At 36.1% G+C, this 13,332-nt stretch overlaps 1 protein-coding gene across 1 annotated transcript; it reads left to right on the forward strand.

Moving 5' to 3' along the window:
- Nucleotides 1–10,914: 10,914 nt before the first annotated feature.
- On the forward strand, nucleotides 10,915–12,987 carry LOC145128426 (F-box/kelch-repeat protein At3g23880-like). Its single transcript, XM_079063224.1, has 2 exons — nucleotides 10,915–11,096; nucleotides 11,595–12,987. The coding sequence occupies exon 2, from the start codon at nucleotides 11,659–11,661 to the stop codon at nucleotides 12,811–12,813; it is 1,155 nt and encodes a 384-aa protein (XP_078919350.1). The 5' UTR covers nucleotides 10,915–11,096; nucleotides 11,595–11,658; the 3' UTR covers nucleotides 12,814–12,987.
- The last annotated feature ends 345 nt before the right edge of the window (nucleotides 12,988–13,332 follow it).

A 13,332-nucleotide genomic window follows, 5' to 3' on the forward strand; every position in this document is an offset into this window, starting at 1 on the left:
GACTGAGAGCGGAAGTTATCCCTATCAGTCTGAAAGCTAGCATCACTATACCCTACTACTCTCAAGTCATCACTCCCACCAAGGTTAAGGATCCAATCCTTAGTCCTCCGCAGGTACTTGAGAATATTCTTTACCGCAGTCCAATGAGCCTTGCCAGGGTTCCCCTGATATCTGCTGACCATGCTCAAAGCGAAGGCCACATCAGGACGGGTACAAGTCATAGCATACATGATCGAACCAACAGCGGAAGCATAAGGTAATCGACTCATCTCAGCTATCTCATCTTCTGTACTCGGGCTCTGATCCTTGCTCAGTTTGGCATTGCTTTGGATCGGTAATTCTCCTTTCTTGGAATTCTGCATGTTGAACCTTTTCAACACCTTATCCAAGTAGATACTCTGACTAAGTCCAATTAGTCTTTTACTCCTTTCTCTTAATATCCTTATCCCTAGGATATAGGTAGCTTCTCCAAGGTCCTTCATAGCAAAGCACTTCCCAAGCCAGGACTTAACCTCCTGCAAGGTTGGGATGTCATTTCCTATTAGTAGTATGTCATCCACATACAGTACCAAAAAACTAACTATACTCCCACTAGCTCTGACATACACGCAGGACTCATCTTCACTTCTTGAGAAACCAAACTCTTTGACCTTCTCATCGAAACAAAGATTCCAACTTCGAGATGCTTGTTTCAATCCATAAATGGATTTCTCAAGCTTGCACACTCTATTGGGGTACTCTGCACTGACAAAACCTTCTGGCTGATTCATGTAAACATCCTCAGCCAACTTTCCGTTAAGGAAAGCGGTTTTGACATCCATTTGCCATATTTCATAATCATGAAATGCAGCAATGGCTAGCATAACCCTAATAGACTTAATCTTTGCTACTGGTGAAAAGGTTTCATCATAATCAATACCCTGAGTCTGAGTAAACCCCTTCGCAACCAGTCGAGCCTTATACGTGTGCACCTTCCCATCCATGTCGGTCTTCTTCTTGAAGATCCATTTGCACCCGACTGTCTTACGGCCTGGTACATGGTCAACCAAGTTCCAAACTTGATTGTCATACATGGACTGTATCTCGCTGTCCATAGCCTCCTTCCATTTAGTAGACTCTGGGCCTGCCATGGCTTCCTTAACACTGTTAGGTTCATCCAGATTTACCAGTGTATTGTCACTGATAAATGTATCACCTTCCGTAGTAATATGAAATCCATAATAAAACTCAGGTGTGTTCCTAACCCTTGTGGAACGCCTCGGAAGTACAGACTCGTCAGCTGGATCAACAGGAATTTCCTCCTCAAGTTGATTGCTAGTGTTTGAGGTTCCTTCACCAATTGAGTCTTGAATTTCTTCAAGGTCAATTTGCCTCCCACGGTCTCCTTGGCTTATAAATTCTCTCTCTCGAAAGACTCCTCTCCTAGCCACAAAGACCACATTCTCACTGGGTCTGTAGAAGAGGTAACCAAAGGATTTTTGTGGGTAGCCGATGAAAATACACCTTTCACTTCGAGGTTCGAGCTTGTCATGAGTTTCGCGCCTCACGAAAGCCTCGCAACCCCAAATCTTGATATGGTCTAGATTGGGAACTTTCCCAGTCCACATCTCATGAGGTGTTTTGGCAACCTTCTTTGTAGGGACTAGATTAAGGATGTGGGCGGCAGTCTCTAAGGCATACCCCCAAAAAGAGATTGGTAGCGAAGCTCGACTCATCATAGAGCGAACCATGTCCAACAAAGTTCGATTGCGCCTCTCAGCTACACCATTCAGCTGTGGTGTCCTGGGAGGTGTCAATTGTGAGACAATCCCACACTCCTTAAGATAGTCGAGGAACTCAGTACTAAGATACTCACCACCTCGATCGGATCGAAGCATCTTAATGTTCCTGCCCAATTGATTTTCTACTTCCTGTTTAAACTCTTTAAACCTTTCAAAAGTTTCTGACTTATGTTTGATTAAGTAGACATAACCATATCTACTAAAATCATCAATAAAAGTCACATAATAGCGATTAGCGTCCCTTGTGGCGGTTTTGAATGGTCCACACACATCAGTATGTATAAGGTCCAACAAACCCTCACCCCTTGCACAAGTACCAGTGAAGGGTGATTTTGTCATTTTTCCAAGTAGACAAGACTCACAACTATCATCCGACTTGAGGTCGAACGACTCCAAGACTCCATCCTTTTGGAGCTGGCCTATACGTTTCTTGCTTACATGTCCAAGACGACAATGCCACAAAGATGCTTTATCCAAGCTCGTAGAAGAATCAATACACAATACATTATTCCCTAAATTATCTACAACCGATACAGCTTCATACACACCATTACAAGGTAATGCTTTAAAATAAAGAATATTATTTAAGAAAGCATTAATACTACCAACTTCATTATCAAAAGAAAAGGTAAAACCTTGTTTGTACAAAGCATGAAAGGAAATAATATTCCTCGCCATTTCAGACGAGTACACACATTTATTCAAATCTAACTTTAACCCACTATCTAGCAACAAAGTATAAACTCCAATCTTGGTAACAGGTGCAACCTTCTTGTTCCCCATGATTAAGTTTATCTTTCCGTGCTCCACATCCTCACTTCTTCTTAGGCCCTGCAAGTCACAACAGATGTGAATACCACAACCTGTATCAAGAACCCAAGAATTAGAATATGGTGAGTTATTAGACAATATAGTGTAAATACCTGCATGGGATGGTTTCACTTTCCCATCCTTGACATCCTGCAAGTACTTTGGGCAGTTTCGCTTCCAGTGCCCCTTATTTTGACAGTAGAAGCATTCAGCATCCTTAGGGATGGCAGAAGGAGTGATAGAACCACCTTTGGTTCCAGATGAGGAGCCTTCAAGGGACTTTCCCTTGGTACCCTTCGAAGGGTGCTTCCTCTTTTTCCCTTTACCTTGCCCGATAGCCAAAACAGGGGTAGTAGTAGGAGTAGGAGTAGCAACCGACTTACTCTTAAGACCACTTTCGGCAGTCTTCAGAAGTCCTTGAAGCTTACTGAGTGTGACTTCCTCCTTGTTCATGTGGTATGTCATACGAAATTGATCATAACACGAGGGCAAGGAGTGCAAAATGATATCAATTGCCAACTCCTCAGGGAAGTTCACATTCAGTTTCATTAGACGGTCCACATACCTTTGCATTTTCTGCATGTGGCTCGTGATTGGTTCGCTATCCTTCATACGGGTAGTGATCATGGAGGAGATTATTTCATACCGCTCTTGACGAGCACTCTGATGGTACCTTTCCATCAGATCCTGATGCATCTCAAAAGGGTAATAGTCCTCATAGGACTTTTGGAGTTCAGCTGTCATGGTGGCCATCATGATGCATGCCACCTTGGTGGCATCTCTTTCATGTGCATGATACTCAGCGACCTCCTCAGGAGTAGCAGTGGACTCATCAAGCTCCTTTAGCTCCTTATCGAGGACATATTCCTTGTCCTCGTAACGAGTAACCATCCTGATGTTCCGGATCCAATCCATAAAGTTGGAACCATCAAAGATGACCCTCCCACAAAGGTTCATGAGGGAAAAGGAGCTAGTAGGGTTAGAGCCCGAAGCATTGTTGTTGGAAGACATCTGAAAAGAAGAAAACAAGTTTAGATTAGATATATCGAATCCTTAATAATACACCCAAATGTAATATTAAGGCTAGGATCCAACACAATATATTATAACTTAGAAGAGGGATGTCGTAATCTAAGCTATAATATATTTGAAGGTAGGTGAATGACGATTCACCAATTTCCACCATGAAAACGAAATGAATTATTAGGTTTAATTGGTTTTTGAAATTCCTAGATTCCTTTGAGATTCATTGAACTTTTCAATGGCATGTTTCAATCTCGATTGTGCCCTTCAAGTTTTGTGACTGGGATGCCGAGGATCACAAAACAAGGTGTGAATAACCATGCAAATTCACTTGGTACCCTTAATATTATCACCTAATCAATGTGCCGGTTAACCACACACGCTCCACCGATCTATGATAAACATTAAGTCACCCTTCGTGATCCTTACTAGTCCAAGTTAGTGTGCCGGTTAACCACACACGCTCCACCAACGACTTGGTAAGGTACAAAGTGTGAATTTCATGGGTTAGCACCATATTCACATTTTCCTAAAGTAACTAAAATTGGGAATTTATAAAAGGTTTAGTTACTTTATAATATTCATCATACTTTTAATGAGAATTTATAAGTCCTTGTCCTACCCGTTCGGCTAACGACCCTCCACCAGTCAAGCAAGCGGTGGGTGAGAGTGGACACCCATTAAGTTGCCATTTTATAGGCAACAACCTTATACCCACCTTATAGACTGGCTTCGTGAATGAGGCCTACTAACGGTAAGACAACTTTAATCTTATACATATATATAATAATTAACCATTAATGTTATAAATAGTATAAGGGTTGAATTTTAACTTTTAAAACTCTAAGGGTTTGGAATTAAAGTATATTAAAGTGTGTGTAACTTTACAAATTCCAAAACTTGAGGACAAGTTTTGAAACTATTCAAAACTTTTCATTTCATAACTTATGAATTAAAGGTTCATAAAAATGAAGACTCTTCATTTCCATGTAACTTATGTGTTTTAAGTGTGTGTTTAAAAGAAGTGACCTTTGGATATCCATAACTTGAGGACAAATTATGGACTCCATTAAAACACATAAATGATCAAGAATTAATCCTAAACAATTCAGCAAATAATTCCTATCATCTTCTAAATTCATAAGAACATGAACATGATCATCAAAGTTTCAAGAATTATATGAACACATACAAAGCATGAAATTTTGATATAAGCTATTGTAAATGGATTAGAACAACCATTACACCAACTAAAACAAGTTTTAAAACACCAAAACAGTTTAGGGTAATGTTTCTAGTCCATTTCCAGCAGCAAACGTCGAAAATCTGCATTCTGAGGCTCCTACTCGCCGAGTGCACGAACCTACTCGCCGAGTAGGATGAGTTTACACATGAACTCGGCGAGTCCCCCCATGGACTCGGCGAGTTCATCAGTCAGAAAGCAAAAATCGACCTTTTATCACTATTTTGCATCAAGTATCAAACAAACAAGCCTAGGCTCTGATACCACTGTAGGGTTTTGAGCATTCTAACACTTCCTAAGTGTACATGCAACCCTATTAAACCTTGGATCTATGTTTGTCTAAGATACATGCAAAATATTATTTTCCAAGGTTTATAACCTATCTAGCATGGCATGGGGTACTTTTAACCATAAAAGAACTAGATGAATTACATACCTTTTGTTGATTGTTGATTCCTTGGAGTTTGAGAGCCAAGCACCAATAATGTGAATGCCTCAAATGGAAATCACAAATCACCACAAACTTGGAAAATGTATGAGAGAGTATTCTAACTCTTGGTTTTGGCCACCACACTTACACACACACTTAGTGTCTTTTTCATGCAACATAAGCTTGTTTATATAGTGTACATGGTTAGGGTGAAACCCTAATAACCCATGTCTTTTCCTCTTCCAAGGATCCATGGGTAAAAGCTCCATGGATCATCCATGGACTTCCATATAAGCTTAGCCCATTAACAAATGAGCACTAGCCCACACTATATAAATATAATAGCCCATGATTTAATTAGTCTTCCTTTTAATCACTAAATTAATTCATAATTAATTCAAGATTAAAACTAATTAAGTAACATGACTTTATATTAATATACTATAACTTATAATATATTAATAAATCGTAAGTATACAACTCTCATAAAATTATCCATAACTAGTTCGGGTGAAGTGCAACCCAAATGGACCATGCCGGGTCGGGTCAAGTATATACCAAATAAGTTATGGACTTAGACACCTTATCCAACATGTCTCTTATGTCTTGGATACCCGGGAGGCGGGTAAGGCGACGTTGAGTGACGTACCAGTAGTACGAGAGTATGCGGATGTATTCCCAAAGGAGCTGCATGGGATACCTCCGGAGAGGCAGGTAGAGTTTAGGATCGACCTGGTCCCCGGTGCGGCTCCGATAGCCAAAGCACCATATTGGTTGGCTCTTCCTTATATGCAGGAGTTGTCTACACAGCTGCATGAGCTGTTAGACAAGGGGTTCATCAGACCAAGCAGTTCGCCCTGGGGAGCCCTGATTCTGTTCGTGAAGAAGAAGGACGGGTCGCATCGCATGTGTATAGATTACCGGGAGCTGAATAAGGTAACGGTGAAGAACCGTTACCTAGTCCTGAGGATTGACGATCTCAGCTTCGGGGGGCATCCCTAAATAAAGCATATAACTGGGAGACATGAAAAGTACTGTGAATCTGACTGAGTACGGCTGGCAGGTCCAACCTATATGCCACCTTGCCCACCCGGGCTACAACCCTGAAAGGTCCAATGTACCTGGGGCCCAACTTGCCCCGCTTCCTAAACTGAATGACACATTTCCAAGGCGGCACCTTCATGAAGACCATATCCTGTGTATTTTGACCTTTTTTTTTCTAAAAAGGCTATCCTTCTTTTTAACAAAAAAAAGTGATTTTGTGTCTTTTTTTGTTTAAAAAGGTTCAAAATACATAGGACTTTTCTGAGAATAACCTAGGATTGATATTTTTGTGTTAACATTTATTTTCTTGTGTAGAGAAAAGAACTACAAGTTGACAATTCTTGGGTTCTCAAGTGCAGAGAAAAAACGAAAACAAGACAATGTAAGTTGACTCTTTTTTTGTGTAGAAAATTAAAATTAAAATGTAATTGATTGTTTGAAACTAAAATGTAGCCACCAAGTGATTTACACAAGAAGCGTTTGGATATGGTGAGAGTAGTGTCTATTATATATTATCTGTTTCTGATTAATTGATTTATTATTATAGTAAAGTGGTTAATTGTTTTATGAGTATTCATTCGTATATAATGGAAATGGGGATGAAAGTGTTAGACTATTTATAAATCACAAGTGAATGACATATGAATTACATGTGATTCACGTGTAATTCACATATGAATCACATGTAACTCACATAAATCACAAGTGAATCACATATGAATTACGTCTATATGCGCACATGTATTTTTGTGAGTTTTCTTGCATTAATCAATTTTTTTTAATTTTCTTGTAGATTTGGAAAAATTTGTGGAAAAATTTTGAAGAGGTAAAAATGATAAATTAAAGAAAATATGGAAATCTTGACACGAAAACATGAAAACGCTTTGAAATTTTGTAGTGTTTTTTGTTTTTTATATTTTATTTTGTATCGAATAAAATATTTGTACTATCGTGTTTATAGATTATTAAATAAAAATAGATTTTTTTTATATGATTACTTACGAATATTATAATATATGAAAGATGCATATACATACTTGAAAAATATGCATGTATGCACTTAAAACATTGATTTTTTTGGTTAAAAAATATAGTTCTTTTTTATAATAAATACTCCAGTTTTTTTTTTTAATTTATTGATTTTTCAAAATTTACTGTTTTTAAAAAATTAGCAATTTTTTTTTAAAAAAATCAATTTATTTTAAAAAAATATAGTTTTCCAAAAAAAGTGCATTTTTTGAAAAATCAAAAAGCTTTATTTAAAAAATAATATGAAAATTAGATTTATTAGCTCATTAATTAGCTCATGAATCATATTCACAAGATTGATCAATAAAGATTAACACCCATGCTAAGTGGTCCACAAAGCATTTACTTAACATCATAAATTATTTAACAAGAATCATCTATTGGTAAATTTCATTTTAAGAAAGTATGATGATAATATATTGTAAAGTTATAATCAAGTAAATATTTGATCTTTCCATGGATCATGTTCAAGTGAGGTAATGCGGGACAATGTACAACCATGAATGCATAGATTACAAGTTACTGTAAATAACAGGGTCTGCATTTATGGTGTTGAAGAAGAAGAACACGCAACCAAAAATTGAAATCTGAGAAATAGTACCTGAAGATGAGATATATTGGAAGCGAAGAATTAAGGAGCAGTGTACGAATCCTGAGTCATCTTCGTGCAAATTGAGGAGGAAGCCAAACACGCCCTAATATTCCCCCAATTATCTGAATCGGTGATGTGATTGCGTAGCCACTCCGAATATCTTCGATTCCACCAACAGTTCACTGAGACAGCAAGTTGGTCCTTCTTTCAGGAATTTAGTCGAGCACCTTATGTGCATAGCGTGTTCTTCTTGAACACATTAGATTTTCCCTTACTTAACCATCCAATTCAGCGAACAATAGAAATAGATAATTCGAATCACAAGTTAACGGACCATAATTCATGAGAATTGAAGAGTTGTTACCGGATAAATAAGGGCATACGAAGTTTGCTCGATCTGGAAAAGCTCTAGAGAACCGATAATCGAAGGAACTGTAGCAATGATGCAGAAACATACATCGGCTTCTTGTGACTCCAAAATTGCCTCGATGTTGAAGCTAGCTTCGATTGGAGATGGAGCCACCGAGAATAACATCTTCTTAATCAATGGAATAGGGAAACAGATTTGCAGCAAGAGGTTTGACTACCTCTTTTGATCAGACGATGTTCATTCGTCCATAAGAAAATTGGAGGAGGCGTATTACGTATGATATAGAAGGCTAGGGTTAAATAGTTGGTCAAACAGATTTTTATGGTAATTTCCATGAATTAAGGGATTTTATTTTAATTAGCATGCTAAAGTTACATAATTACCCTTATTACAATTTTTAATTATTTAATTATTCCTAAATTCCTATTGGTGCATTCATGCACACAATAGTTGTTAAAAACATTTGAATATATATATATATATATATATATATATATATATATATATATATATATATATATATATATATATATAGGGTTAGGTTATTTTGTTTCTAGTAACTATTGTGTGCCAGAATGCACAGATCTGGACCATCGGATGGAATATAATCAAAGATAATGATCTGAGGGTCTATGATAGTAGAATACGATAACATATACCATATAATCACACAAATTTCAGCATAAGGGCATTTTAGTCAATTAACCTATATTAAAAAAGGAAATTTTTAATTCCTTTATTTTTAAAGATCTGAATATTTTAAATTAATTCAAAATTAGAAATTCGATTTTATTCTATCAGAATGGTAGAATGTTAACCATAAACTAGTAAATATATTCGTCGATTATATTCTGTCAGAATGACAGAATGTCAACCATAAACTAGTAAATACATTTTAAAAAGAATACACAAAATCAATTCTTGAACTAATAATATCCAAATAATTACATTGTATGATTATGATTAATTGAATAATAACAACATTCTGAAAGAAAAAAGAAAAAAAAACATCACAATCTAACAAAAACACTAATCTATTATAATAGAATATTATTTTTTAGCAACACTTTATACATTGTAGCATAACAAATTCTGGTATAATACACTCTCGTTCTTTATGTTTTCTTCCTTCTCCACATCAATGTTAGCCTCTTCAAAACCTAAATCCACAAAGAAAACATAATCAAGTTTCAAAAATTAAAAAATTCAATGCATCTAAGAGAATAAAAACTATAAATTCTGACAGAATGTACTTGTTGTTGACAATTATTCTCAAACATTCTAACAGAATACATCTATATAAACTATAATTTCTTGTTGTTGACAATTATTCTCAAACATTCTAACAGAATACATCTATATAACTATAATTTCTACAAATAGAATATAACTATAACTATATTGTTCCAGTTATCATATAAGCATCTTAAGAATAACATCTAGGTTCAATAGAAAATTGAAGAACAAACACATACATAATTGGCCTTTGTAATCAGTTTTCATTTCACATTCAAAGGTAAACTACACATTCAAAGGTATTTCATTCAAAATCAGTTCTCATTTCACATTCAACTTCAAATCAAAAAAATCGACAGCAAGGAAAATTCATACCATGAACCAGAAAACAGATACCAAAAAATCGACAGCTCCTTTGTCAAAAAAAGAGAAACATGAAATACAAATCTTAACATATTAGATTTTAATCTCTACATTTTATATATGGAATCAATTAAGTATACGATTTTTTGAGTTCCAATTCAATTCAGTATAAATATCGATTGAAAATTCAGAGAACCAAAAAATTAATCTAACAGATACAGAAAACAGGGAAAAAATGAAGATCGACAGAAGCACAAATCGACAGCAAGAAAAAAAACACGAATGAAAGCAGACAGAGAAAGACGAATGCAGACAGTAGGAACAAACACGAACCTGTGCGGTCGAAGGAAAAATCAACAGCTCCGGTGTTGCGGTGGGCTGCGACGATCTCCGGCCGGTGGCGAGGAGATGGCTAACGGCGGCGAGCAAGGGAGGATCGCTTGAGGAGTCAACGACAGGAGCAGACGATCGTCGTTGGAGGAGGCGTATGTGATATGCTGTATAAGGTTATTAGGTCAAATATAGTTACTTTATTTCCATAATTGTAGGATTTCAATTAAATGATTTCCTTAATTAAAAGTACAAAATGTCCAAAATACTTTTTATTGATTTATTTAATTATTTATTATTTCTTGAATTCTCATTGGTGCATTTAGGCACACAATATTTGTTGAAAACATTTGAACCTAACTTATATATATATATATATATATATATATATATATATATATATATATATATATATATATATATATATATATATATATATATATATATATATATATACCATGACAAAACCGAATGCGAGTTAGTCTCGTCTGCGTTTTCAATTACTATTTTTGGCTGGTGGCTAACTTTGGCTACTTTTAAAATTGTTAGATTCGTAAATCTCTCAAACGTTTATGTATAGATTAAAAAAAAAAAAAAAAAAGTAGTGTACAAATACCTTAAAATGACTTGGATGTGTCTCGAATTGTTGTGGACTGATGGAAAATAAAAAGCCCTAATCCATGTGCACCTCTATCTCTAATTATAAAAGTTAACCTATTTGTAATCTCTACGGTCTACACTGGGAATTCCAAACCGTTTCAAGACCCTGAAAATTCCCGTGGTGTCGCTGCTGGCCACCTCTCCGCCGGTGATCTGACAAAGTCTTGCTGTCACCGCCTCTTGCTGTATGTTTCTCTCTATCAGAGTCTTACACTGTCAAAGTCTCATTCTCTCTCGTCTTCCCCCGTGTTATTTTTATTAGGTTTTCCTTATTAATAATCTAGAAAGAAAGCAATTTAAAATAACCTAATATTGTCTTAAAAACCATAATTGTTGGTGAAAATTTGAAAATTTAACTCATAAATCAATGTCAATCGAATAAATTGTCACCATAAAGAAAGCTTATATATTGAACAAGGGAAAACCCTGGAAAATTGATGTCAACAAAAGCCTTTCAGAATCATCATCAACAAGACCCATAAAAGAATCATCATTGGTCTTAAAAGAATCATCATCGGTTATGACCATACAAGACCCATAACAAATGCCAACACAAGCACAAATTTCTGTAGTTGGGCATTAACTCATAAACTAATTTCAATCGAAGAAATTGATGTCAAAAGCCTTTCAGTTAGTTTTTATTGACCGACCCTTTTCTAACCGGTTCTCCTGTTAGCTTGCAGCTCTTCAAATCCAAATATACACACTTTAAGCAGAGAAGAACATAGAAGGAAAAACGAAACGAAAATGGTTTCACCACGATCACGACACCCAACTACAATGGAGAACCTCCCAGGCGAAGTTTTATCAGACATATTCATCCGGTTATTGGCAAAACAGCTTGCTCAAATGAGGTGCGTTTGTAAAGATTGGAATGCTCTGTTATCTGAATCCTCCTTTGTAAAATCCCACCTCCATCGTTCTATGCATATCAACCAGAAGATTCTTACGTTCTTCGGTGTTAGGGCTGACTGTACTTCATTCACTGCAAGCCCCTTTCGTTCTCCCGCTATCGAACTCGACAATTTTTTCAAATTCCCCGTTAATCTCGAATCTCAACCTGCTCGTTGTTTTGGCAATGTCGTTGGATGTGTGAAAGGGTTAATATGTTTTAAGTATGAATCAGGTGATGATTATATCGTTTGTATTCAGAACCATTCTCTCTCCGCTTTCTTAACTCTTCCGCCATGTTCCATGGGCTCTTCCTCTGAATCAAGAAATATCAATTTCCGGTTTGGGTATGATCCCAAAACTGATGATTACAAAGTGGTGAAGCTTACAGAGCTTTTCAACCCACGCAGAATGGCACCAGTTGAGGTTTATAGCGTGAGAAAAGGTAAAGGTTCCTGGGAGTTGGTATCTCAAAGAATTCCATCACACCTGCAATGCATTAAAGATCAAGATTTAGTTTGTGTAGATGGGCATGAAGGCCATCTTCATTGGATTTGTTATACTTATATTGGTGTGAAGTTGACAGAATCGATATTGGCATTTGATTTGGGTTCAGAGAGATTCAAGGAGATACCTTTTCCAGATTCTTTAATACCATGTTGCTTTGGAGAGCGGTTGAATGTGGTAGGAGTTTTGGGTGGAAAGGTTTGTGTGATGTCGAGGGTTGGAGGGATTGATTGTGAGGTGTGGGTGAAGGATGAGTATTCATGGGTCAAACTTCATGTGTTTTCCGGGTTTAGTGGTGGTGATCAAATATTTCCATGTGGATTTACATCAAACAATCAGTTTCTTTTTAGATCTATGAATGAACTTGATCGTTATGGTTTGTATGATCCAGTTACAGCCAAGAGTAAAAGCTTCAAGATTCGTAGAGGATCTGTTGGATGTAAAATTGTTGAGTATGTTGACAGTCTTGTTTGGATAGCACCTGCCAACAAATTGAATAATTGAAGAGGCATAGTGATATGTAGTGATATATGGGGAAGTAAATCCTTTAGATTGATTAAACCCTAATTTAGATGATAAAACTTGTCTTTTTATTTGTCGACTATGTTTTGGAGTTTGTATTTGATATTTCAGGTTTTTGTGTCTTCAGTTTTTTTTTTAATAGTTGGGTTGGGTTCATGTTTTGGATTGCAATTAAACCAAAAAAAAGAAGTTAATTATTCCTTGTTTTTCCTTTTTTTTTCTTAATAGATGCATAAAATTCAAGAGCAAATCTTAAATAGGTAAGGTTATTGTATTCTTAAGATAAACCCATAGGCGGGCGTTTCTGTCATGGGCTTCAATAGGCCTTAATTTTATTGCTTATTGAGTATTGTTTCTAGTTGGGATTTTCTAATGTGTGCCCTAAGGCACATATAAGAAACATTAATTGATGATATATATTACCATAATTAATTATAAAATACATTAATTATAAGAAATATTACCATAATGAAATGTGAAGTGCATTAATAATCTCCATAA

Source organism: Lactuca virosa, chromosome 8 (assembly GCF_052849685.1).
Source record: "Lactuca virosa cultivar CGN04683 chromosome 8, Lactuca_virosa_CGN04683_v6, whole genome shotgun sequence".
Lineage (NCBI taxonomy): Eukaryota > Viridiplantae > Streptophyta > Magnoliopsida > Asterales > Asteraceae > Lactuca > Lactuca virosa.